Source organism: Pelodiscus sinensis, chromosome 4 (assembly GCF_049634645.1).
Source record: "Pelodiscus sinensis isolate JC-2024 chromosome 4, ASM4963464v1, whole genome shotgun sequence".
NCBI lineage: Eukaryota > Metazoa > Chordata > Testudines > Trionychidae > Pelodiscus > Pelodiscus sinensis.
This window is the reverse complement of record NC_134714.1, coordinates 102,054,041-102,081,847: the sequence shown is the minus strand read 5'-3', so window position 1 is coordinate 102,081,847 and position 27,807 is coordinate 102,054,041. Positions and strand designations below refer to the sequence as shown.

The window sequence follows — 27,807 nt, the reverse complement described above, 5'->3', positions numbered from 1 at the left end:
TTCTGACATTTGGCCCTGTAGACAGGCCAAATGTCAGAAAAGCCTCTTAAGAAAGAAAAGCGGAAAAAGATACACAATTTGCGAACCGCAATTTGTGTATTTTTTCTGACTTTTCTTTGTGGTGTAGACACAAGTAAGTGTTGGTAGTAGGGTTTTTTCCCCCCTACTCCCTTTCTCCTTGGGGAGCTTTGTCCTCCTGGCAGGACAAGCCAGGTTTCAAACACTGCCTCTCCTATCACAAGACTCTCCATGGGTATGTCTACACTACCCCGCTAGTTCGAACTAGGAGGGTAATGTAGGCATACCGCACTTGCAAATGAAGCCCGGGATTTGAATTTCCCGGGCTTCATTTACATAAGCGGGGAGCCGCCATTTTTAAAACCCCGCTGGTTCGAACCCCGTGCAGCACGGCTACAGGGGGCACGAACTAGGTAGTTCGAACTAGGTTTCCTAGTTCGAACTACCGTTACTCCTCGTGAAATGAGGAGTAACGGTAGTTCGAACTAGGAAGCCTAGTTCGAACTACCTAGTTCGTGCCCCGTGTAGCCGCGCTGCATGGGGTTCGAACCAGCGGGGTTTTAAAAATGGCGGCTCCCCGCTTATGCAAATGAAGCCCGGGAAATTCAAATCCCAGGCTTCATTTGCAAGTGCGGTATGCCTACATTACCCCGCTAGTTCGAACTAGCGGGGTAGTGTAGACATACCCCATGTGAGCAAGGGAGTCCCACATCTCCCAGATATACAACTCTGCCTAGACCTCAAGTTGTGGGCAAGAAGAAGAAGGAAGATTAAACTCAACTGTTAATGATGGAATGCCTACTTCTGTAAGCATCTGGTTGCCAGACTGAATCCTCCCTCCCAAGCATGAACTGACCTCCTTCTCAGCTGACAACCCAGAATGCCCCTGCCCCTGACAGTTGCTGGAATCTCCCCATCAGCGATACAACCCACACCCTTCATTGGTGTCCCAACTGCCAGTCTAGTTGTTGTTCTACACAAAAACTACCTTGAACTCCTTACACTGGTTGAACCTGTTAAATCTCAGGTTTGGAAAAACAAGAAGGAAGGAAGAATGATGGGGGCTGAGAAATACTAGCTTCCTGCAACTTGTTCAATAGGACAGGTGATGGACAGCATGTCCATTATAAAGTTTTATTTGGTTACATTGCTTTTGGTAGAAATAATTAGCCTGCTCACGTATATTTTATCTTTAGGCAATGTTGAGGAAGAGTAGCCTGTTCAGAGATCCTTAGGTGCATGGTGAGTTAGAGCAGATTGGTGTGATCCTGTAGCTTTTTATTTTATTCTCATGGATTTTTGTTTCCATTTCTTCAGCATGTTTCTTCTTTCCCCAGCTGTATTTTTTTTTAAGATTTTGCAATGATGTGTCCAATTATGGTTTTCATCTACAGTTTACCTTTCTAAAATTTTATTATTGGTGGCATTATTTAGAAAGCAGGGATCAAATCCACACCATGAATAAAAGTATGCATGACTCTCTCTCCAGATTTCAGTGGTGAATTTTGGCCCACTCAGTGAGGTAGGAGTTGGTATCAAAACTCACACTTGAGTGTTTTATAAAACTAGGTAACTAGTCATGGAAAAACATCAGAAAAGAATTAATCCTGTATCAATGTCCTATTTAAAAAATAAAGACACTGGAGTAAATTGCCTAAACATTTTACTTCTTTGTGCCTCTTTTGTAACTTTTTTAACAGGATATTTAAATTTAACATATAAAATGTATTATATAGACTAGGGTTCCATGTGGCATATGAACTGGTGAGACATTGGACTACCCTTCACATTATGCCTTCCATGAGTGACATTGTATAAGGTTGCTCAAGCAGGTGGGATATTAATCCCCCCTGCTCCCAACACACGCATACCATTACTCACAATAGGTACACATGTTTTACAGCTATTGCTGAAAATGCTTTTCAAGTTACTGGGAAAAAGAAAAAGGTTGGTCACAGAATGGAGGGCCAATTAGACACTGGAAACAAGCAGATGAAGGGCTGGAAGTAGGTTTTTTTTTTTTTCAAAATGTATGTTCTTCTAGATTGGGGATTATTTAAAAGATAGAAATATTAATAAAAATAATCATAGCTTCACTGTGTAGCACTGTTTCCTTTTTTAAAAAACAGGAACACAGCTGGGGCTGACATGTCATGGCATTGCATTTGTAATAGGTGTTGCCATCACTGTTCACAATCTAGAGCTTTCAATAGATGGCATATGTGCACGGTCTGCTTCCGCTGCAGAGGGCAACAGCTAAATTGAGCCTTATTCTTAGGTTACCTCCTGGAGTTGCAGGAGGAATGGTTTCTCTTGCAGCGTAATTATCATCAAGGACTTGAAAAATCAAATAAATTGGCTAAACTGCACTAATACCAGCCCTTACTTGGATTGCTGGGTATGTGTGAATTTCCAGTGGCACTGGAAAACGTTCGGGGATTGGGTGCATAGGGGTGCAGGAGCCAGAACAGAGCCAGAGGTCAGAGAACACTGCAGACAGTCAAAGGCTGGATTTAGTCTCAGTTATGTGATCTATGTGATAGCCTTTTTGCAGTCATTAGTCTTTAAAAGGGTGTTGTATTTTGCTGCTCTTCTATTAGTGCTAGTGCTTCCTAGAAAGAAGCAAGGAGATTTTTTTTAAATCTCATTTTTATTTCATCCCCAAAGAAATAAGAGAATGAATGAACTCTTACCGAATGGCAGATGGATTTGCCACACTAGGTGGGCCCGGCACAGTGGTGTGGATGAAGGGACAGCATTTGCAACAGGCAGTCATGCATCTCTGCAGATAACACCCAACAGAACACTTGAGATATATGGCTCTGAGCCTGTGTCCTGTGGCCATTGTTTATACTGCTGCTGAAGATCACATCAGCAAGAAAGAGTTAGCGGCTGCTGGGCTTAGCTTTCAGTTTTTGTTTTTGTTTGAGAGGGGTATGAAATATTCAAGCCACAATACATTATAGCAGTTCCAAATCTTAACCTTCACTCTGCAGCCTGGAAGTGTGGAAGGTAAAAAACCCTTGCAAGTGACTCATAAAGAAACATTTTGTCCTTCGGCTTCCTGCATCTGCTGATTTATTTGTTTTAAATTACCAAAGACAGATGTTGAAATTAAACATAGTGGGCCTGACTATATTCCTTGCACTCCCAGCTTTCCCTGGAGTTTCAGGGTGTCTTGGAGGTGGGGACCAGGGCATTCCGGAAGAAAATACTCACCATTCATTCGCTTACACTAGAAAATGATACAGTGTTTGCACTTGTGTTTATTTACATAATTTAACATTCAGTATAAAAGCCTGTCTCCTTTGACATCAATGGCAAAATGTGTCATTGACATGAGTGGAGCCAGAATTTCACCCCATGTGTGGACAGGGACTGTTGTGTTGAATATCACATCAGCTGCTAACCTGGGTCTACTATCATGATATTCAATAAGCAAAATCTTTTTTTAAACACTGAGTGCTAATTCATGCTTCACATCCTGTTATGAGTTGGTAGCATGATGTAGGTTTTTAGTACAAATAAACCCTATGAGCACCCTGACAGTAAACCAAAGAGGTGTACACTCTAGAGCTTAAGATGAATTCATCTGTTGTCTCTATAGCTTTTGAGCATTCAAGGAAATACTTTTGTATTTCATTTTAATGGCAAACATTATGTGAACTGCTAAATTTGTCTGGTTGGGTTTTAAATGAATATTTTGTTTTGGAGGTAGGTTTCTACTCTCTCCTGGCATTCTTTCCTCTTGGAAGGAATTATTGCTGACAAGTAGACCCTGTAACAGAAATGCCGTACCGTCATTTTGATGTAATGATTTCACACTTGAATGCTCTATAAATGATTTACATCTTTTATTGTTGATTCATCATTATAACATTTCCTCATAAAGATAAATTATGTGTAATCAGGGTGCATCTACACAGCACAGCTAATTGATGTTTTTTCGAAATAACAACGCGAATGTCTACACAACATTTCCGTTATTTCAAAATAAATTCAAAATAACGGATGGCTTATTCCGACTTCTCTTAACCACATTCCACGAGGAATAAACACCTATTTCGAAATAGCTATCTTAGAATAGCTGTAGTGTGGATGCTCCACTGCTGCTATTTTGAAATACAGCCGGTCCCCGAGTTGCAACCGAAGCTGTCATAAATGGCAGACCCCGAGTTACAAATGCGATACGCGCTTACAAACAGCGCGGTCGCGTGTAACTCTATGGGGTCCAACTTACGAACAATCCGAGTTACGACCAATTGCTTGGTCCGTAACCGATTCGTAAGTCGGGGAGAGGCAATGTCATGTGAACACTTCAGAGATTGAGAAAGTCCTCTTTTATTATGGATGCACAAAATCTTCTATGGGCATTATTTTTTCCATTTTAAAGCAAAACAGAGTATTAAAAAAGGCCCATGCATATGGTTTGCAATTTCCCTGCCCATTGCATTGGCCTGCTAAACCCAGGGTTGTGAGTTCAATCCTTGAGGGGGCCATTTAGGGATCTGGGGCAGATCTGTCAGGGATGGTATTTGGTCCTACTGTGAAGGCAGGGGACTGGATTCAATGACCTGTTAAGTTCCCTTCCAGTTCTATGAGATAGGTATATATCTCCATATATTAAATTCAAATTTTTTGGACTGAATGAAAAAACTCACAATTGAATTTTGCCAAGCTTGTGTAAACTATTATCCAGCTCTGACAAACACTGTGTTTCAGATGTCCCTTTGTGCCACTCTACCGTGCAAATGCTGAAATATCTTTTGCGCATAGTGGTCCCAATCTTGCAAATCATTCCGCACAGCTAGAGCTTTATTTATTGACTTTAGTTTTCTACCTGTGAATGGCAATTTGCAAGACCAAGCCTGTGTTTTCACTGCTCAGTGATAAATGCAGGGACATAAAAATGGAGAAACTGTGCCTGACATGCTGTACTCATCTGAACAAATCCTTTTTTCCACAGAGATGTTTTGATTGTTTTTGACTAGGTAGAGCCGTGGTCACCAACTCGTCGATCACGATTGACTGGTCGATCGCGAGGGCTCAACCAGTCAATCGCGAGGCGCTTGGGGCTCCTCATTTCCCCCCACCCCCAAGAAGCCCCACTACCTACCTCCAGCGACAATGGAGGTAGTGCCGGCTTCCGGTGGGATGCCCGGAAGTCCTGCAGCTGCGCGCCACTTCTGGAAGTGCGCTGGCTGCTCCCCTCCCCCAGGTCTGTGGCGTACCAGGAACTTGTGCGGGGTGGGAAAGTCCCCAGAAGAAGTGTGTGCTGGGGCTTCCCTGCTCTGTGGGAGGGGGAAGTCATCCCTAGAGGAGGTGCACACCAGGGCTTCCCTGCTCTGCGGGGGGGGGGGGGGGGGGGAGAGGGAGGGAAGAGGGGAGAGAAGTCCCGGGAGCAGGTGGGTGCGGGGGACACCCTGTCCCCTCCCCTGCTGCAGAATCTTGTCCCCTCTCCCCCACTGGCACCCTGCCTCCACTGGCACCCTGCCCCCACCCCAGCTTCCTGTCCCCTGTCCCCACTGGCATCTCACTTGTGTGGCCCCCAACTGACTTTTCTGTGGGTCAGTGACCCCTGACTTAAAACAGGTTCCCTGCCCTTCTCATAAATAAAGACAATGCAGAAACTTTTTGTGTTTGACATAGTATTTTATTTAAAAATGAAGCCTGGCCAAGCCCTCATCTGGCTGCAGCATCATAACAGTCCTGCAAACCCCCCCCCCCCCCCGACCCTAGATCTGAACTTATCATACACTGGAACCCTCTGCCCTGAGCCCCTCACATACCCCTCACACACTCCAACCCAAATTCCTGCACCCTCACATCCATAAGTCTGTGGCTTGCTTAGTACCCCAACTCTCCCCAGCCTGGAGCCTCCTCCCCGAGCCAGCATCCCTTTCTCTACTTCCTCCTGCATCCAATTTTTCTCCCAGAGCTTGCACCTCTCAGCCCTTCCCACACCCAAATCCCTCATTCCCACCCCAGAGCCCACACATCCTATCTTAACCCAGTGAGGGTATGGCTAGACTGCAAAAGTTTTTCCAGGATTCCAGAGATATCCCGGAAAAACGCTTCTGCATCCGGGGACGCATTTGTTCTTCTGCTTTTTTTAGTGGAAGAGCAAACATGCTCTTTCGGTAATAAGGGGGCTTCCAAAAGAAGGGGTTTTTCTGACATTTGGTCCAGTCTAGACAAACCAAATGTTGGAAAAACCGCTTCCTACAGAAGAATCGGAAAAAAAGCAGCAGTGTAGAGTATATAAGGGCCAAGGATAGCAAGTGATGGAGAGGAGGAGAATAGAGAGGGCAGGGCTTCAAGGAAGGGGTGGGGTCTTGGAAAGGATGGGGCGGTAGATCTTGGCTTGTTCTGATATTTAAAAAGTGATCTTGGGTGTAAAAGGTTGGAGAGCACTGAGGTAGAGGCTATTATATATGTTATCCCTCATTTCTTTGGAATTTTTCTAAGTAAAGATCCAACATACTAAACATGAATGGATATACACTACCTTTAGCTAAAACTATTTCTTGTGTCTTTATGAAACTTTGCTGGGGTGATAATGGCCATTAAAATGTTTATAAAATTCAAAGTGGCCCTCTGAGATTTTCTATTTTGTTTAATATACAATGTCATTCCTTCTAGGGAGGAGCAAGGGTACCAAGTATACAGCCTGCATCTCTCATAGGGTATGTCTATACTACCACTCTAGTTCGAACTAGGGTGGTAATGTAGGCGACCGGAGTTGCAAATGAAGCCCGGGATTTGAATTTCCCGGGCTTCATTTGCATCTTGCCGGGCGCCGCCATTTTTAAATGTCCGCTAGTGCGGACTCCGTGCCCCGCGGCTACATGCGGCACGAACTAGGTAGTTCAGACTCAGCTTCCTATTCCGAACTACCGTTACTCCTCAGACTACCTAGTTCGTGTCGCGTGTAGCCACGGGGCACGGAGTCCGCACTAGCGGACATTTAAAAATGGCGGCGCCCGGCAAGATGCAAATGAAGCCCAGGAAATTCAAATCCCGGGCTTCATTTGCAACTCCGGTTGACTACATTATCACCCTAGTTCGAACAAGGTGGTAGTGCAGACATACTCATACAGAGGAAGAGCGTTACTACTTGAAGACATCAATATGGTTAGGTTTGACTGACAGATGAGAGGATAAAGAAGACAAACCTAGGGGAGTCCAAAGTCAGGAAAGATGTGGTCAGGCAGAGGTTACTGTGGCCTGCAGCGAAAAATAAGGTTGCCAGGTGTTCGATTTTGAACCGGACAGTCTAGTATTTGAGCTTCTGTTCGGGAAACAAATCGAGAAAATATAAATGTCAGGTATTTTCTAAATAATATGTAATGTAGATTGTGATGTAATGTCAGATATGTCCGGTATTTGTTGAAACCATCTGGCAACCCTAGCTAAAAGGTTGTGTGCAGGATACAAAACAAGCAGAAACACAGAATAAACAGTGCAGGGAATAGGACACTGCAACTGGAGAAATTTTTTATGTTAAAACAACCCCAAGAGCTGCAGAAGGAAGAGTTGAAAGAATATATTCTGGATTTGGGTATCAGTGTCGAGGGTTTACATTTTTATATTTTGTTTGGCAGGAAATGAGGCACATGAAAGTGGTGGTATTATTAACAGGGTTAAAGGCAGATGAGTTGTAATGGGTTGGAAAACAATTGTGGAGCTATTCATCCTGGTTGAAGAGTATGCATGAGCATAGCATACACATATATATCTTTTTTTTTTTGCTTGCTATTTCCAGCTAATTAAATCCTCTTGCATAGAAAGTTGCTACTTTGAGCTTTGAAATGTATACATATCAAAGAAGTGCATGCATGGAATATGTTTTTTCACAGGAATTGTCGCAAAAATCCATTTTTATTAGCTTTACAGCAACTTATAAGAGCATAGTATAGCTTGTCTAATGGCAAATAAATTGTGATTCCTCACATAGCCACTTTGAACTCTAGAGCATTAACACTGAATTATTTCTTCATGGTTGAGGCCTTAGAATTCAAACTATAATATGAAATAAAATGGCCTTTTGATACATGGTACAGTGAGGGAAGTGACTTAACTGAGTAGTTCATTATTCTTCTGAAATAAGAGGGAGGCATTTACTGGTTGGGATACAAGTTGTTTCCCGCCACCCCCTTGTCTGCTGGCTTGATCTGCAGTGTCAGCATTCACAAAAATGGAATTCACTAAAAGCTTCCTTCAGTATGAGAGCTTATTTCCAACATATTGCTCCGCTCCCCCACTATCCTGACATTTGAGAAGAAACACATGCTTGTCTGATGCTTTTGAGACTGCTAAACACTGATTTGTAGAAGCTATAGTTTTGCTTGAAGATGACCCAATGAGGTTGGAAGGGTTAGGGAAAGCAACAGTAAGTTAGTTGAAACATCATCATTAGACACAATGTGAGGTCCAACATGAATATCAAGTAACATTAATTATGTTGGAGTCTATATAATGTTTTTGTCTATGTTTCTTTAGAATAATTTTATATGGGGTGATCAAGATTTTGGGCCATGACCCTGGCAGAGTTCATAAGCAGAGCACAGTAGAACTAGAATGGGAGACCTACATGGCTCGCTTGCATGCTACAGGAAGTGGAATTGGTTATCCAGAAAGTGACATGAATGTCCTCTGAATCTTTACTGAAGAAATGCCCGAGTGTGTTATTAGGGAGCTCTGTGCTGCTGGAGGTGATACGTCTTCAGATGAATCTGAGATCGTGGTTACTAGAGGCCACCAAGGATCTGGTGTGATTTATTTTATTTCATTTTGCAAGAGCAGAGTGAATGAAACTCTTGTCTTTAGTTTGAAGAATATCATTATAATTATTCTCATTGGAATCAGTGGAAGCTGTGGATGCTTGGTACCTTTGAAAATCAAGCCATTTATGTGGACTAGACTGACCACTTGTGGTTTTGACTCCAATTTGTCCAAGGAAAGCTGCAGTTACATCCTCTGGCTATACTGCTGTTTTGGTGCACTGCAGGCTGAAAGATGAATGTTGCTTAGCATTCCATCTCTGATTAGCCTGCTGAAAGGGGATATGTAGGAACTTGGATGGTGCTGTAGAGCAGTGATTCCCAGTCTGTGGTCTGCGGACCCCGATGATCTGCGATGGTACTCTGCGGGGCGTGGGGAGGTCCGCTGAAAGTTTAAAAGTAAGGATTGGGCCCACCACGGGACTGAGACTTTCTGCCAAATGATTCTCACTAGGGGCTCATACTTCGCGACCACCCGTCCTCCCGCCACCAGCTGTGCTGCTGTTTATGCTCCAGCCCTCTCCCCTCCCCCAGTCCCGCGGTGGGGATAGAAGGGGTGGGAACTGAGGAAGCAGTACAGGCCAAGGGACATGGTGGTCACTGCTTCCTGCTGCTCCCCTTGACCCAGAACAGTGAAAGGCAGAGACTGAGAGCTGCAGTCGCTCCACGTGGGTAAAATGTCCCAGCGCGTCAGTGGTTTGGCTGGCTGGGCGGGGAAGTGACCCTGGGAAGTGCTGCAGACTCTGCTGTGCTCTGCTGGGACATTTGTTCACTTGCAGAGTCTGAGGGTACATCTAGACTACATGCCTCTGTCATCAGAGGCATGTAGATTAGGCTACCAGGCATAGGAAAATGAAGCGGCGATTTAAATAATCGCTGCTTCATTTAAATTTACATGGCTGAGCCGATCAGCTGTTTGTCGACTCAGCGCGGTAGTCTGGACGCACGGGTGTCGACATCAAAGGCATTTGTCGACCACCCAGGTAAACCTCATCTCAGGAGGCTTACCTGGGTGGTCGACAAATGCCTTTGATGTCGACACCCGCGCGTCCAGACTACCGCGCTGAGTCGACAAACAGCTGATCGGCTCAGCGCGGCAGCCATGTAAATTTAAATGAAGCGGCAATTATTTAAATCGCTGCTTCATTTTCCTATGCCTGGTAGCCTAATCTACATGCCTCTGACGACAGAGGCATGTAGTCTAGATGTACCCTGAGTCTGTTTGCTTGCGGCACCGAGCCTCTCCACTCCCATTGGCTGTGGACAGTGAACAGCAGCCAATGGGAACGCCCTGCAGTCTGCACGTCCCTGTGACTGTGCTCTGGCATCGGCTTATAAACAGGTCAGTCACTTTTTACCATTTTTTCTCTTTTTTGAAACAATCATGCTAAGTGAATACGGCACGCTGCTGTAACCATTTAAAAGGTATGAGAGCGGCAGGAAGGGTTTAGTTGGGCCACTAGCAAAAATGGATCGGTGGGTCCAATAAAATTTTATTCAATAAAAATACATGGCACCTCAAAGTTGTTTAATTTCAATGTGGACATGTTGTATTATCTCTCAGCACTACTATATTTGTTTAGATAACATGAACTATTCTACATTTCCAATGATTATCAAGTAATAGAATGTTTGAAAAGAGCTACAGGTAGTCCCTGACTTACAAACGCATCAACGTACGACCAGCCGCACTTATGACCAACCTCCCATTAAGCGCGGCCCCGACTTAGGAATGGCAATCCACGCTTACGAATAGCGCGGTCCCATTGAAATGAATGGGGTCCAACTTACGAACACATCGAGTTACGACCAAGTGCTTGGTATGTAACTCGTTCTTAAGTCGGAGACTGGCTGTATATTGTTTGGAGGGGTCCATAACATTGTAATAGATTGAAAAGGGGCCCATATGCTCAAAAAGGATGGGAGCCACTGCTGTAGAGGTTTCCGATTTCCCTTCTCTCTACTTTCTTTTCACATTATGGTCCTTCACGTACAAATCAGGTAAATGATTTTGAAGTTGGGCAGTTTGGTTGGTTTGGTTTCATTTAACTGAAAATTTTCATTTTTTAAGATTTCCCTTCCTAGTTATATAACAAAAGTCACCAAACATCCATCTTTTTTCTTAATAAAAATGTGGTATGCCTAGACATGTTGAGCCAAATTCATTCATAGTATTGCATAATTGCTTTCCAAAGAGTTACGCTGGAGATGAATTTGGCCTGGTATTGCAGTTTTTTGCCTGAAGCAAACCTTTATAGCAGAGTTGTATTTCTCTCAGAAATATAAAAGAACCTGACAGATCTATAGCTGGTGTTAGCAGGTGCTGCTATATTGAATTATTTCTTATTAAACTGATTCAGCAACTTGAAGCTTGTAATTTTTGTTCTGCTGTAGTCCCATGGCAAAGACTTTTAAAAACATAGATGAAATGTGTAATGTCTTCTGTAGTTTCTCCTTTCCTTGGTATTATTATTTTTTTAAAGATTTCACCTTATGTATTGTTCAGACTCTTGTTATTCATTTGGTAGGATCTAAACATGTTAGTATGTCCAGTTAACCATACTGGGCTGATTTCATTTCTGGTGCTGTTTTCCTGATGCCATTGATAATCTGGAATAAATTTGTTTTGTTTTATTTAACATGTTTATTATTTTTAGATTTAATGTGCTGGATTCTCATTGGGGCAAACACTTCCATTGAAATTGGTGCAGTGACAGCAATTTGTACCATCTGAGGATAAGCACCATTATTTTAAGGCTTCCAATGTAAATCCAAATTAAATATATTACATACAACAGGTTTTTTTGCATTAGGTATTTACCAAGTTATACTTCATAAAAAGTAACCTTATGCCCTATTCCTATATGCAGTAGGGCAGAAAAAATGAAGCGTGCCTCCTTGCTTTTGTTTCAAGATATTCAGTTCTACAAATGGTTCAGGATAGAATTGTGCTTGTATTTTACTTTTTATTGTTTTTTTACAAACTCCGTAATCACAATTGCTCATCACTACCGGGCCCGTTGCTGGCAAGTTCTGTGCAAGTTACCTTAGGCAAAGAATGGTTGTAGGCAAAGAATGTCTGTGTTAAGTTCCACATCTTCAATATCTTTTTGTTTGTTTGTTTGTTTTTTAGGTTTATTTTCTTTAAGACTCCAGGCTTAGGCTTGGAGACCCCAGCCACCATCATTGAGCCCAGCAGCTGGAGCGGCAGCGAAAGCCCTGCCGAAGACATTGAAAGAATGAGTGACTCGGCAGATAAACCTATTGACAATGATGCAGAAGGTGTCTGGAGCCCTGACATTGAACAGAGCTTTCAGGAGGCTCTAGCTATCTATCCTCCATGTGGGAGGAGAAAAATCATCTTATCAGATGAAGGCAAAATGTATGGTAAGTAGTGAAAATGTAACCCTTTGAAATAATTGTCCAATGAGAAGCAACACAGCCAAAGCTGTATGTAGACAAAAGACTAGATTCTTATCTCCAGATACACAATTGTAAATCAGATAGACCCCAGATGAAGTTAAGGAAGTTCCAGAGCATTCAGTTACTGATCTCTCCAGATCTCAGCGATTGGTAGAAAAGATATATTTGCAATTCTGCAGCTGTATCTACAATGTGGCTGAATAAGAGTGTTTAAAAGGTTTTAAATGGGGTTCCTTGTGCATAAATAATAGTGGTAAGCACTCTTCAATTTGCAATAAATACTACAGTAAAATAAAATCAACTTGAACAATCATTAGGAATTAGAGCACGTTAATACAGAAGTGATAAAGTTCGTGTCGCTTTCACAGTCCTCTCAGAGAGTGATGCAAGGTCTTTATCTCTTTTTCTCTTTATGAACTACTATAAAGTGTATGATGTTCTAACAGTGTTTTGTAAATATAGCCCATCTGAGAATATGGACATCTTGGCACATTTTCCCTGTTGTTTAGTTTTGTCTTTCCAGTTTCCTTTAGCTAAACTCTGACTTTGGAGAATTAGTTTGGCCTCCTGCTTATTTTTTTGTTTAAACTTTTGCAAATATTGCTGATTGCAGAGTTTTAGTTTTGGCTCTTCCGGCTATAAAAAGCAGATGGTGGTTTGTTCCTGTGCACTTTACGTTTTTATCAATCAGGGAGTGTTTTGGTGGTTGTGTTTGTGTACTGTTACTGTTAAAAATGATCAGGAGTCTATCTGACACATGGATGCAGCTTTCTTGATCCTTGGAGTAATTTGTTCCTAAATAATTGTAAATATGTCACATAATGGCATGTTGTGTCTTTAACACAGTCCCTTCTCCATTAATATCAGTAGGAACCTACAGAGTAAACTAGCAGGCACTGTCAGGAGAAAGCAGATGGCACTGCAGCTGCCACCAGCTGTGCCCCCTCCCCCAGTACTAGTTGGATGATGTAATGGAAACAAGGGGAAAATGTCTTTCTGTGGTGTTGGGAGTCTCTCACAGCCTGTCAGTGTCACAGCGAGGCAGAAACAAACCTTAAGGCGTTAGTTTGCAGCTGTCATGTGACCCTTGCAGCCAAATGAAACATAATGTCTGGAAAAATAGACTTGTGATGAAGCATCTCAGCTGCTGTTGGCAGAAAGTTTCTAGGCCTTTGGTTTCCTGCTGGATTTTTTTTTTTAATCTAAGAATACAGTTTTTCTCCTCATTATTCCCCCTTCACCTGTTATTTCCTTCTATTTTGATTGAAAGGCTTTTTGTTGTCACTCTTTAAAAAAGGATGAAAATCAGTTTAATGAACAGGTTGCACTTTCTGTGGAATGACTTAGAGATATACTTGCAAATATGTTTGTTATATATTTATAGTTCAAGACTACTCAGATGTGGACACCAAAATATGCCAAAAATAATGTTGGCTCCTTTTTTAAAATCAGGGTCCCATAATCCATAGATAATTTATTGTAATGACTACTGAAATGTATTTTTTTGTCTTGTAAGATCCCCTTCTGCGGAAAGAAATGGATCAGTAATGTGAATTTTTGTGTTTTAATGAAAATTCATACATTTGTACGTATGATATGTGAATGTAGGTTTGATAAGACAATTGTACTGAATCCTAAATGCCGAAAGACTACTAATTATATTATAGAAAACCATCTATGCAATACATAGGCATAGTTAGTTGACAATAAATACATTAAACAATATCGGCATCATCTGTCATTATATACAATATAAAACTGTTATTTTGAATATAATTACAAATCCTAAATAAAATGTGTTTCACATTAATTTGATATGAAAATCAAGTACATCTGTTGATTTAAAATGTTGCTATAATTTTGAAGAAGAAATGTTAGGAAATGCAGAATACTATATTTCTGATATTTGCATCCTGACTTTTTTAGTGGATGAACTCATGTTTTCATTCTTCAAGCTGAGTAACTGCTTTGTAGTGTTTTGAGGATTTATTGAAGCCATGCTAGGTTCCTGAGGACTTTATAATAGAGTCTTATGGCCATAAGAACATAATTGTTCTCCAAGGATTTTGAAATCAAAACAGCAGAAGTGTTTTAGATTCTGTGTGGCATAATGAAAATAATTTAATGCCTTTTAGTGGCATACCAAGTTTATTTCTCTTACGAGAAAGACATTACAATATTTCTAAGATTCCACAGGGCTGGGGCATTTTGTAATGTGTCAGTGACTCATGAACCATGCCAGACAAAAGGTCAAGACAGTACCATTTCATTTTCTGTCTGAAATTACCTTTAAATGTAGATACTAGAACAAATATGATTTTCTGTAAAGACAAATGTAATGATCTCTTTGTCATGGGCTCAAGTTAGTGCAATTGTAATTTTGCTTTTCCAAAAAGGTATATTTTGAAGAAGGGAGGAATCTGTTGCCACTATAGATTTAATAAGACATTTTAGTTTCAGCAGAAGGCAGAATTGCTTCACGGATCTTTTTGTAATTATCTTGAGCAATTGTTACGAGTGGAGCTAATTAATGTGATTGGGTGTGAGTTCCTTGCTTTCTTATTTTGACTGTAGGGGTGTGTGCAGGTACTCCTGGTTTTTGTAAATCCCATACCTGCAGTGGAGGTATGTGAGAATTGTCTTCTGTGAAGAAAGAAATGTGCTGTGTGAGTTCTATGTCAAGCATTGAGGGATATCCCTGGCTTCTGTGTTTTGCGAATATGACTTGGTTTTCTTCAGTTGTTCTCCCACACATTTGTGATTATTTTAGAAGAAGTGGGACAAAGCCGTTCCCAGGTCATTCTCCCTCTACTATGGCCCTTCCATGAAAGTAGCCCATGGGAATGGATCAAGAGTATCAGAGAACTTCTCTGGCTATTGCAGCCCACAAAGGAGGATTTTAGGACTGTGTGGTTTGGGTTGGAAGGAGATGTGGTTTGGGTTGGGAAGAAGATTTGGCCTCTCACTACTGCAGATCCAGAGGCTACACAGAGAAAAGAACTGCGAAATGCATAGAAACAGTGATGTCTTCTGTTATATCTTGATTCTATCTTAGCTGCTTTAAGGCCCCACCACTCCATCATTGAAACCATGCAACAAAGCATTAGAAACTCCTGAACTGTGACTTAAGGAAATAATTGGGTAAAATATGAAGACTTGTTGATTAGAGTTCATGCCAGTAATATTGGTCAGGACATACCTAAAAGAGATTGGCCAATAATGACCAAAGAAATAGAGAAGATGGTTTCTGCAGGATGGTGCCACTCAGAGTTACATCTTTTGTCCTCAATGATGGAAAGTGCTATGGTTGAAAAATGGAAGTGAATAACAAAGTCTGATCTAGGATGGAGTACATCACTCTGAAAATTGCTGAGAACCAGCTGCTGCTCACTTTTGGAAGAAATAAGCAAGGAAGAAACAGGCTACTTTTATACCCACATTGCTTACATTTGTCATGTTGGGTCTTCAGTGTTAGAAAGATTTTTTGTTAGAAAGAGGAAGTGTGACACTGCAGGATTTATTTCCCCTCCCATAAATAGTTATGAATTCGTAACTTTCTGTTCTAAAACTCAATAAAATCCATAGTCCATTAGGCCTGGTCTACATTAGGACTTTTACATCGACTTTTCCCCATACAGTCAATTTTCTAAGTGATGCATCCACACTACAATGCCTGTCACATTGACCTGAAGGGCCGCAGAAGTCAGTTTCAGTACTCCTGCTTTTCACGAGGAGTAAAGCTATTCCCAACCTTGCATGGTTGAAATTACAGTAGTGTGACTACAGTGCTGCTGGAAAATTGACACTGTTGGCCTCCGCGAAGCTTCCTGCAGCTGTCTGCTCTGGCACTGCTATTGCTCTCCTGCCGAGCTAAAAAAGGCCTGGTAACAATAGAAGGACCTTTCCTGTTTGGCCATGTGGTGACCCCATCTGTGAGTGAGCAGTACGTGGCGATGACTTTTGAGTAATCTGACCAAAAGTGCGACAACTTTGAGGACTTCTACTCCCATGGGCTCCAGTTCCCAGGGGCACAAAAGAGCTCCAGCATGGAGTGTCCAGGAGATCTTGGTCCTTATCGAGGTGTGGGGAGATGAAGCCATCCCCACTGAGCTCTGAACCAGCAAGCAGAATGCCAAGATTTACGGCAGGATTGCAAGTTGCATGGGGGCTAGAGACTATTCCAAGGGATACCCAGCAGTTCAGAGTGAAAATCAAGGAGCTGTGCCGGTCCTACCATAAGGGGAAGGAGGAGAGTGGATGGTCTGGTGCAGCAGCTCACACATGCCACATCTAAGACCAGCTGGATGTCATGGGAAGGGGGCAACCAGTATTCCCAGTGTGCTTGTGGAGTCCGTCCAAGACACGCCTGTTGTCAGCCTGGAGGACACCATGGGGGCCGAGGGGCAGGAGAAAGAGAAGGAGGGGTATGTCTACACTACCCCGCTAGTTCGAACTAGGAGGGTAATGTAGGCATACCGCACTTGCAAATGAAGCCCGGGAAATGAAGCTCCTCATTCCACGAGGAGTAATGGTAGTTCGGACTAGGAAGCCTAGTCCGAACTAGCTAGTTCGTGCCGCGTGTAGCCGCGCGGCACGGGGTTCGAACGAGCAGGGATTTAAAAATGGCGGCGCCCAGTTTATGCAAATGAAGCCCGGGAAATTCAAATCCCGGGCTTCATTTGCAAGTGCGGTATGCCTACATTACCCTCCTAGTTCGAACTAGCGGGGTAGTGTAGACATACCCGAGGAGACTAGTCAGCCAGTGATTGACAAAAGCCAGGAGCTGTCCCCTCATCACAGGATGTCTCCCAGTCCAGCACCAACCCTGGGAAGGGCACTTCTGGTTAGTTCACTAGCTTTGTACATAAGAACATAAGAACATAACATAAGAACATAAGAACGGCCGTACTGGGTCAGACCAAAGGTCCATCTAGCCCAGTATCCTGTCTATCTACAGTGGCCAGCACCAGGTACCCCAGAGAGGGTGGACCGAAGACAATGATCAAGCGATTTGTCTCCTGCCATCCCTCTCCAGCCTCTGACAAACAGAGGCCAAGGACACCATTTTATCCCCTGGCTAATAGCCTTTTATGGACCTAAACTCTATGAAATTATCTAGCTTCTCTTTAAACTCTATTATAGTCCTAGCCTTCACCGCCTCCTCTGGCAAGGAGTTCCACAGGTTGACAACACGCTGTGTGAAGAAGAACTTCCTTTTCTTAGTTTTAAACCTGCTACCCATTAATTTCATTTGGTGTCCTCTAGTTCTTCTATTATGGGAACTAATAAATAACTTTTCTTTATCAGCCCTCTCCACACCACTCATGATTTTATAGACCTCTATCATATCCCCCCTCAGTCTCCTCTTTTCTAAACTGAAAAGTCCCAGTCTCTTTAGCCTCTCCTCATATGGGACCCGTTCCAAACCCCTAATCATTTTAGTTGCCCTTTTCTGAACCCTTTCCAAGGCCAAAATATCTTTTTTGAGGTGAGGAGACCACATCTGTACACAGTATTCAAGATGTGGGCGTACCATAGTTTTATACAGGGGCAGTAAGATGTTCTGGGTCTTATTTTCTATCCCTTTCCTAATAATTCCTAGCATCCTATTTGCCTTTTTGACCGCCGCTGCACACTGTGTGGCAGTTTTCAGAGAACTGTCCACGATAACTCCAAGATCTCTTTCCTGATTTGTCGTAGCCAAATTAGCCCCCATCATACTGTACGTATAGTTGGGGTTATTTTTCCCGATGTGCATTACTTTACATTTATCCACATTAAATTTCATTTGCCATTTTGTTGCCCAATCACTCAGTTTGGTGAGATCTTTTTGGAGTCCCTCACAGTCTGCTTCTGTCTTGACTATCCTAAACAGTTTGGTATCATCTGCAAACTTTACTACGTCACTGCTTACCCCTTTCTCCAGATCATTTATGAATAAGTTGAAAAGGATTGGTCCCAGGACTGACCCTTGGGGTACACCACTAGTTACCCCTCTCCAATCTGAAAATTTACCATTTATTCCTACCCTTTGTTTCCTGTCTTTTAGCCAGTTCTCAATCCAAGAAAGGACCTTCCCTCTTATCCCATGGCCATGTAATTTACACAAGAGCCTTTGGTGAGGGACCTTGTCAAAGGCTTTCTGAAAATCCAAGTATACTATATCTACTGGATCCCCCTTGTCCGCATGTTTGTTAACCCCTTCAAAAAACTCTAATAGATTAGTAAGACAGGATTTCCCTTTACAGAAACCATGTTGACTTTAGTCCAACAAATTATGTTCTTCTACATGATTCACAATTTTATTCTTTACTATTGTTTCGACTAATTTGCCCGGTACTGAAGTTAGACTTACCAGTCTGTAATTGCCAGGATCGCCTCTAGAGCCCTTTTTAAATATTGGTGTCACGTTGGCTACCTTCCAGTCATTAGATACGGAAGCCGATTTAAAGGATAGGTTACAAACCACAGATAATAGCTCAGCAATTTCCCATTTAAGTTCTTTTAGAACCCTTGGATGAATGCCATCCGGTCCCGGAGATTTGTTAACATTAAGTTTTTCTATTTGTTCCAAAACCTCCTCTAATGACACTTCAATCCGGGACAGTTCCTCAGATTCATCACCCACAAAGGACGGTGCAGATTCAGGAATCTCCCCAACATCCTCAGCCGTGAAGACTGAAGCAAAGAAATCATTTAGTTTCTCCGCAATGGCTTTATCGTCCTTGATTGCTCCTTTTATAGCTCGATCGTCTAGGGGACCCACAGGCTTTTTAGCAGGCTTCCTGCTTCTAATGTACTTAAAAAACATTTTGTTATTTCTTTTTGAGTTTTTGGCTAGCTGTTCCTCAAAATCTTTTTTTGCTTTTCTTATTACATGTGTACACTTGATTTGACAGTGCTTATGTTCCTTTCTATTTATCTCACTAGGATTGGACTTCCACTTCTTAAAAGATACTTTTTGTCCCTCACTGCTTCTTTTACATGGTGGTTAAGCCACGCTGACTCTTTTTTAGGTCTCTTGCTATGTTTTTTAATTTGGGGTATACATTTAAGTTGGGGCCTCTATTATGGTGTCTTTAAAAAGTTTCCATGCAGCTTTCAGGGATTTGGCTCTAGTCACTGTGCCTTTTAATTTCTGTTTAACAAACCTCCTCATTTTTGTGTAATTCCCCTTTTTGAAATTAAATGCCAGGGTGCTGGACTGCTGAGGTGTTCTTCCCACCACAGGAATGTTGAATGTTGTTATATTATGGTCACTATTCCCAAGCGGTCCTGTAACGGTTATATCCTGGACCTGATCCTGCACTCCACTCAGGACTAAATCGAGAATTGCCTCTCCCCTTGTGGTTTCCTGCTCTAGCTGCTCCAAGAAGCAGTCATTTAAGCCATTGAGAAATTTTATCTCCGCTTCTCTTCCTGAGGTGACATGTATCCAGTCAATATGGGGGTAATTAAAATCCCCCATTATTATAGAGTTCTCTATTTTGGTAGCCTCTCTAATCTCCCTCAGCATTTCTATGTCAGTATCGCTGTCCTGGTCAGGTGGTCGGTAATATATCCCTACTGCTAATTTCTTATTATTGGAGCATGGAATTTCTATCCATAGCGATTCTATGGAACATGTTGATTCACTTAATATTTTTATTTCATTTGATTCTACATTATCTTTCACATACAGTGAAACTGTACATTATCTTCCACATACAGTTTGTCTAACTACAAGCGAGTTAAAGGTGTGAGGTGTGTGGCATGCGCTGTGCCTACGCAGCATGGGGGGGCCAGAACAGCTTGTTCATCTATCTGCAGATGGAGTGGGAGTCCTGCCTGCACAGCTCCATGGAGCTCTCTCATAGGAACTCTTTAATTCTTTTCACAAGGGTTTTTGGGAGGCCTGCCTTATTCTGTCCTCCGGAGTAAAACACTTTCCCACACCAAGTCACCAGTAAGTGGTCTGGCACGATTGAACCGCAAAGCATTGCAAGATAAAGCCCAGGTTTCTGGCCACATTCAGTCAGTATCCGCTCCTAATCACTCTGTGTGGTTCAGAGAAGACTGATATCTCGCATGGCAACCTGCACGAGGGAGGAGGGGAACCTACTAATACTATCCCTGGGAGGTCACACGTGCTGGACACATATTCCCCATACCCCCTCCCATCTGCAGGCTCCTGCCCTGGCTGGGAAAGTAGCACTGTCCCGGGAAGCCATGTGTGCCAGATCTGGCATGTGCTGGACACAGTGGTAAGCCACCTTCTGCTGCCACTCCCCACCCGCCTGCAGGTTCCTGCCGGGGCTGGCCCTTTGCCATGTCTGCCTCGGGATCGAGTTCATTCCCATACTTCCCTGAGAAGTCTCAGCACCTGCTGTAAAGTGCTGCTTTAAAGCAACATTTGGGCTTGCACAGAGCACATCTCCTTTGTCTTTACAGAAATATTTTCCCCTTGCTCTCATAGGGTATGTCTACACTACAAAGTTAATTCGAACTAACAGATGTTAGTTCGAATTAACTGTAATAGGTGCTACACATACAAACCGCTAGTTCAAACTTAATTCCAACTACCGGAGTGCTTAATTCGAACTAGGTAAACCTCATTCTACGAGGACTAACGCCTAGTTCGAATTAAGTAGTTCGAATTAAGGGCTGTGTAGCCACTTAATTCGAACTAGTGTGAGGCTAGCCCTCTCCAGCTTGACCTGGTGGCCACTCTGGGCCAAACCAGGGAAACTTGTCTGCCCCCCTCCCGGCCCCGGGAGCCCTTAAAGGAGTACGGTCTGGCTATGGTGCCCGTGCCAGGTGCAAGCCTGCCAGCACCCAGTCAGCAGGCCCTGCACCTGGCACGGCACAAGCCAGCCACCCGCTGCCACCCAGCCCTCCCCCTCTTCCTGGGACCAGGCTGGAGGCCTGCCCGTGGCCGCAAGAGGCGGGCGCCCGTCTGGTCTAGTGCGGACATCGTGGACCTCATCCATGACCTCCGCACTAGGCACAGGAAAGTGGCCATCTAGGGCAGGATAGCTGCCAGCCTGGCCACCCAGGAGCAGGTTTGCATGAAAATCAAAGTAGTCCAGTGAGACCCCTGACTCTGAGCCCTGAGCTTAGAACATAAAAACATAAGAATGGCCGTACTGGGTGAGACCAAAGGTCCATCTAGCCCAGTAGCCTGTCTGCCGACAGCGGCCAATCCTAGGGACCCTGGAGGGGATGGACCGAAGACAATGACCAAGATATTTGACTCGTGTCATCCATCTCCAGCCTTCCACAAACAGAGGCCAGGGACACCATTTCTACCCTCTGGCTAATAGTACTCCATGGACCCAACCTCCATGACTTTATCTAACTTCTCTTTAAACTCTGTTCTAGTTCCAGCCTTCACAGCCTCCTGCAGCAAGGAGTTCCACAGGTTGACTATTTGCTTTGTGAAGAAGAACTTTCTGTTATTAGTTTGAAGCCTGCTACCCATTAATTTCATTTGGTGTCCTCTAGTCCTTCTATTATGGGAACTAATGAAGAACTTTTCTTTATGAACCCTCTCCACCCCACTCATGCTTTTATAGACCTCTATCATATCCCCCCTCAGTCTCCTCTTTTCTAAGCTGAAAAGTCCCAGTCTCTTTAGCCTCTCTTCATATGGGACCGTTCCAAACCCCTGATTATTTTAGTTGCCCCTTTCTGAACCTTTTCCAAGGCCAAAATATCTTTTCTGGCGTGAGGAGACCACATCTGTACACAGTACTGAAGATATGGCGTACCATATTTTGATACTTTCCCTCCTCCTTCTTCCCCTGGCTTCCCCCTTCCAGCTCCCTCCTCCCAGGTTTCCTCCTCCCCTCTCCCACCCTCTCTCTTCCCCTCTCCCACCTCCTTTTCCCAGTCTCCCCGAGTTTTGTTAAATAAAGAGTTTCTATTTTTGAACACACGTGTCCTTTATTTTGTACATCAGGAAGGGGGGCTAGGGAGGAGTAAGTAGAAGGAAGTGAGGGAGGAATGGGGTACGAGCCCCCGATGGGGAGGACTGGGGTGACTCTGCGGTCTCCTCGGGGTGGAAGCTCTCCTGCAGCCCCCCGATTGACCGCCCCCCGGATGGCAGCCTGCGGCAAGTGCAGCTGGGCTGATGGCCGAGTGCTGTGATGTGCCGAGTGTGGGCATTCAGGGCACTCCAAGCCAGGACTGCTTTGCTGTCCCTCATCGAGTTAGACAAGCGAGCGGGGAACCCTGAGAACTGTCTCTCCGGGGTGGGGGTGGGGTCCCTTTAAGCACAGCCCTCGCCTAGCCTGAGACAGCAGCTCCACGCTCTAAGTCCTAATCTGATGCCCTGTCGGCACTGCTTCCGGCCATCCTTAACCTCCGTTCAGGGTCCACTCAATGTGGACATGGTAGTTCGAATTAACAAAATGCTAATTCGAACTAGTTTTTAGGTCTAGATGCACTAGTTCAAATTAGCTTAGTTCGAATTAACTAATTCAAATTAAGTTAGTTCGAATTAGTGCTTTAGTGTAGACATACCCATATAGTTTATGGAGCACACAACATGCTGCCACCATAAAGGGAATGTTTCGTTCACTGAGGTCTAACCAAGTCAGGAGAGTCCTGAACCTCCTCTTTAAATATGCAAAGGCACATTCCACCACCATTCTGCACTTGCTTAGCCTGTGTTGAACTCCTTTTTGATAGGGTCCAGGCTGCACTTATAGGACTTCATGAGTCATGGAAGCAAGGGGCAGGCTGGGATCACTATTGGCATTTCCACCTCTCCAACTCTGATTATCCAGTTGGGGAAAGAAGTTCCAGTGTGCATCTTTTGGAAGAGGCAGAAGTTCCTAAAGATGTGCACATCATGCACCTTTCCTGGCCATCCCACATTGATGTCAGTGAAACAGCCCTTGTGATCCACGTGTGCCTGCAGCACCATATAGAAGTACCCTTTGCAGTTGATGTACTCCATGGCAAGGTGTTTGAGGACCAAGATGGAGATGTGCATGGTGTCTATGGTACCACCTCTGTTAGGGAAGCCCATTGCGGCAAAGCCATCCAGTATGGTGCCCATGTTCCCTAGAGTCGCAATCCTCCGTAGCAGAATGTTATTGATGGCCTTTGCTACTTGTATGACAACAACCGCAGTCATAGATTTCCTCACTCCGAGCTGATTCTCGACTGATCGGTAGCTGCCTGGTGTTGCAAGGTTCTAGAGGGCTGTTGCCATACAATTATCTGTGGTCAGAGAGTGTCTTATTCAGGTATTCTAGTGCTTCTGGGCAGGAGAAAGCCATTTGCACAGTTCCAAGAATCTGGCCTTTTGCATGTGGAAGTTCTGCAGCCACTGCTGATCATCCCATGTCTGCATCACATTGTAGTCCCACCAGTATGAGCTTGTCTCACGGTGCCAGAACTAGAGTTGCATTGTGTCCAGAGGATTGTCTGGCAGGTGCACTAGAGTGAGTACCATGCCTTGCCAAGCAGTGCCTCCATACAACATTTTTTTGTCCTTGTCCTCTTCCTGGTGGAGCAACAGGCATATGCTGTCAAAGTAGAGCTGTTAAATTTTGATTAGCTGATAAATGGGGGTGGAGCACTTGCTATCCCTGCTGCACTTCTGCCCCTTAAATGTATAAGAACTACAGGAGGTTCTTCATACATTTAAATGGCAGAGGCGCAGTAGGGAACACGGGGCGAGCAGGGACTGAAGCAGGATCCTATGGGGCTCCTACTACATTTGAAAGGCAGAGGTGCAGCAGTTGGGACTTGGCGTGAGCGGGGACTGCTTCAGTTCCCACTTGCACCATTTCCCCTCCCTGTACCTCTGCCTCCCCTATCCCTACACTCCCTTTTAAGCTGGGTCCCCCTAGCACCAGTTAGTTGACTAGTCGCTTACATGCCTATATCTAAATCCAGTGCCATTCGGTGCACCACGACATACATGAGCTTGACAGTGCTTTCCTGCCAACTGGCCCCATGCTTGTGCTGATATGGCATTGTGACAGGGTGAATGACGCCTGACGCTTTGCTGCAACCTGCCCCAGGGAGAAGATTAGAAAAGAGGTCCTCCAAGTAGAGTGGCTGCTTCTCTGGCAGCCAATCAGGGCCCAGCAAGTGGATATAAAAGAAGCTGATGGGCCAGGGCCTGGCAGTTCGTTGCTAGAGTGCCACCCAAGCAGACCTAAGGGGTGCGGGGTGGGGGGAAAAGGGAGGGGAGGGGGGAGAGAGGGACAACAGCACTTTGGACAGCTCCAAGTGGGAGCTGGACTTCAGACCTGGGCAGAACCCAGGTCCAGTGGCTGAAGACTAGTCGTTAAATAGCAACACCTTGCAGAACCCTGGACAGGGTCCAGGGAGAACTCAACTGCAAAGTTCCAGGAGAAAGGGCTGGGGAAGAGCCCAGGGAATGTGACAACAACAGACTCTATTGATATGCGGCAGGCAGCTGCTACTTACAAGGGTCTCTGGGCCAGGACCTAGAGGAGTGGGTGGGCCTGCACCCCTGCCAATTCACAGCAGTCACAACAGGGGGTAAGAAGAAGCCTACTGATGAAGAGCATTCATCACAACAGGGGGTAAGAAGTCTCAGGCTACTGATGAAGAGCATTCTGGGACACCTCCACCGCCTGAGAACAGCCAGGCAGAGGAATTGCAGACTCGCCCTCAGCCACAAAGGGATGCTCACAAAAGGGTGAGCCCCTTCACAGGCATCTGCGTGGGAAACCAGGGTAACATGCAAGGGGGGAGGACTAGATAAGCGCCTTATGAGATTCTGGAGACATGAGCCCCTAACCACCCACTGCAGAGTTTTGGACCCAGCGGGCACCAGGAGCATAGCCCAGAATGCAAAGCTGCCCATGGTGCCTTGCTCCCTGAATCAATGGTAGGCTCCCTAATGGGGACACTCTACTTCGGATTTCATTCTGTTCTTCCCTGCAGTGAGGACACAGACCTTCAACTTCACAAAATCGGGTGGAAATCAACCATTAGATTCAGCCTTATCTCGTAGTGTAGATGTGCCCTAGAGAGCATTGGCCGTGTTTGTAGTTGTTGATCTTTTTCTGTTGACAGTTTAGGTACTTGTAGTGATTCCTCTTAACTCACTTATTGGCAGGATACTTGCATGCACTTGTCTCTGATCTGGCTAAGATGGTTTTGGAAATATAAGAAGAATGAAGGCTTCAGAGGTTTTGCTGTAAAAATACAACTCTAAATCATCCCTGGTGAAACAACCCTGAAATCAGTGGAGTTATACCTGGAATTAATTTGATCAAGTGTGGTTTTTTTCACTCGTCTGAAATGCAAATACATTAATATATATTTGTTAGCACTTTGGGGATGATATAAAAGTAATTCAAAATAGTCATTAAGTGCGATAGTGCCTGTAGACATGAAATACTTTACTATCATTGTTATTAGCTTATCCATAAGGTAGCAAAGATGGCCTTTGTGTTTAATAGGAAAAATAGTTTATTTAATTTTTTAAATTAAAAAAATCAATTATCCTATAAAGAGATCTTAAGTGATGAAGCAAATATATCTGTGTAGGAAACAAAGCTACTAGACGAATGTATTCATAGTTTTATTAAAAATGTTACAAAGCTGTTTACATATTCTGCAAAGATTACTAAATTCGGTGGTAAAGTTATAAGAATATATTGCAACCTGCAAAACTATTATATAGATTTTAATAGTCCAGGCACAAAAGCCATGAGCCTATCCTTACTAGGATGTTAATGAAAAACCTCGTAGTATTTTAGTCACTCGTCAAATACAAATACTCTGCCTAGGCAAATAGAATATTGCAAGATTCATAATGATACTTTTTCATCTCCAAAGCACCATACTAATATTAATGGAACTTCAAATGGATCTCACAGCTAATCCACAGCAAAAAGCCCTATTCTATAAGGTTTATGTGACAGTGGAGGTCAGCATCCTTCTAGTTCTCTGTCTAGGTGTCTGTCATGAGAAAACTATTAGGTGAATAGTTTAATTAAACAATACTAACCTGTTAACGATTCTTTTTTATATTAATTCAAAAGTTTCCATATGAGTTACTGCTTCTTTAAAAGACATTATTATCTTATAGTTTCTATGCTATTAAATATATTTGAATGTGAATAAGGTATTTGGAGTGATGAAATAAAAAATGTGGGGAATCAGGTGGCATGTTTGTTCATCTGTTGTTGCAATCATTGTACAAAGATGTACTCTTGTATTTTCTGTCTCACAGCAACATATGCAAAATGCACCAGAGATAGGATACCTATTATGACAGTTACTATTTCAGATACTTAGAGTGTAAACAAATCTGCCTGAAAACATTCTTGCAATCCTGTGATTGTTCCTTGTATTGCATCATCATGCTGTGTGTATTCAGGAAGGCAGGTTGCACAATATAATTTCTGTCCTTAAATATGAAGAAAGTGGAGCTGACTTTGTGACCTCGGGAGCAGTTGTGCTCTGCTCTGCCACATGGGAGACCAGTTTAATTTTTGTACCTTGGTCTCTCAGGATTAAATGCTTCTTTAACCAGGAATTGGGAGAGAGAGGTCTCCATGAGCTAGAAAAGGGTTTTTTTCCCCTCCCTACTGGCAGCTTCCACCTTTAAGGACAGTGTAAGAAATAAACAACCCTGCTTTAAAAATAATGGGCTCTACCTGTGAAACAGGTGGGAGAAGACAGTAGGAAGCAGTTTAGCTGTGGGTTAAGGAATTATACATGGCACAAATACTGATTGCCTCCACTGACTGTGTATAATGTACTCCAAAGGAGAATTGCTACAGAATTGTGCACCAAGGCGAGCAGGCTAACATTTGGGAGTTCATCTTAGAAGTGTTATCCCTTCTTTCTCTTTGGTATACTGGACTTTTCCCTCTACTTAGTTATGCAAAACAGATGCAAAAAGCCCTATATAACCCTTTTATTGTGAAGCAGAATGTCAGATCAGTTCTGTGCCAATTGCTCAACAGGTTTTGCAATATTTGGTACTTATCTGTAGAGCAGAGTTTCCATCTGAATTCTCTCTCACTCTGCGCCAACCAGAGACTAACTTACTGCATGGTAAGGTGCCATGTTAATCTCAGGAATCTGAGTCTAGCATCACTCAGCATCCATTCCTAATGATGAAAAATGGAAATCAGAGCCATTTTTCTGTTTATGAAAATGTAAATATTAAAAATAGGTTGATATAAAGGCACACACTTTGGGAATGGGAGGAATTCCTTTTTGAGCTTAGTGAAATGTATCAGCACTAGAATAATACAAACTCTCTTGAACTAAAATGTGTTGAATGAGATTTATACAAGTTCAGCCCCTTTTTTTCCTCCTGGGTTAATGTCAGTACTTTAACCTGAGATCCTGTAATTGCAGATAACTGGTTGCAATAAGCTATTCTTAAACAGTTAGTTTGTAGCATTGGGTAGAGCAAGCTAAAACTGTGTTAGTGAGGTAGGTCTGCAGTACCAAAAATTTGAGAGCCAATGGATATGTGGAAAACCCTGAGAGATAGTGATTGGAGTGGAAAAAGCACACTTCCTTTTGAAGTCATACATTGCAGTAACTGTGGTCCCTCTTAGAAATGCTACAGGTCCAAACTCTTTTCTAG

At 43.4% G+C, this 27,807-nt stretch overlaps 1 protein-coding gene across 4 annotated transcripts in view; it reads left to right on the top strand.

Moving 5' to 3' along the window:
- Window positions 1-27,807, top strand: part of TEAD1 (TEA domain transcription factor 1) — a 299,909-nt gene that overhangs the window by 71,377 nt on the left and 200,725 nt on the right. For all 4 annotated transcript variants that reach the window (XM_006117420.4, XM_075927868.1, XM_006117422.4 and 1 more), the window contains exon 3: window positions 11,935-12,188. In XM_006117420.4, the coding sequence (XP_006117482.2) occupies window positions 12,041-12,188 (148 nt within the window). In that variant the 5' untranslated portion in view covers window positions 11,935-12,040. The remainder of the gene's footprint in view (window positions 1-11,934; window positions 12,189-27,807) is intronic.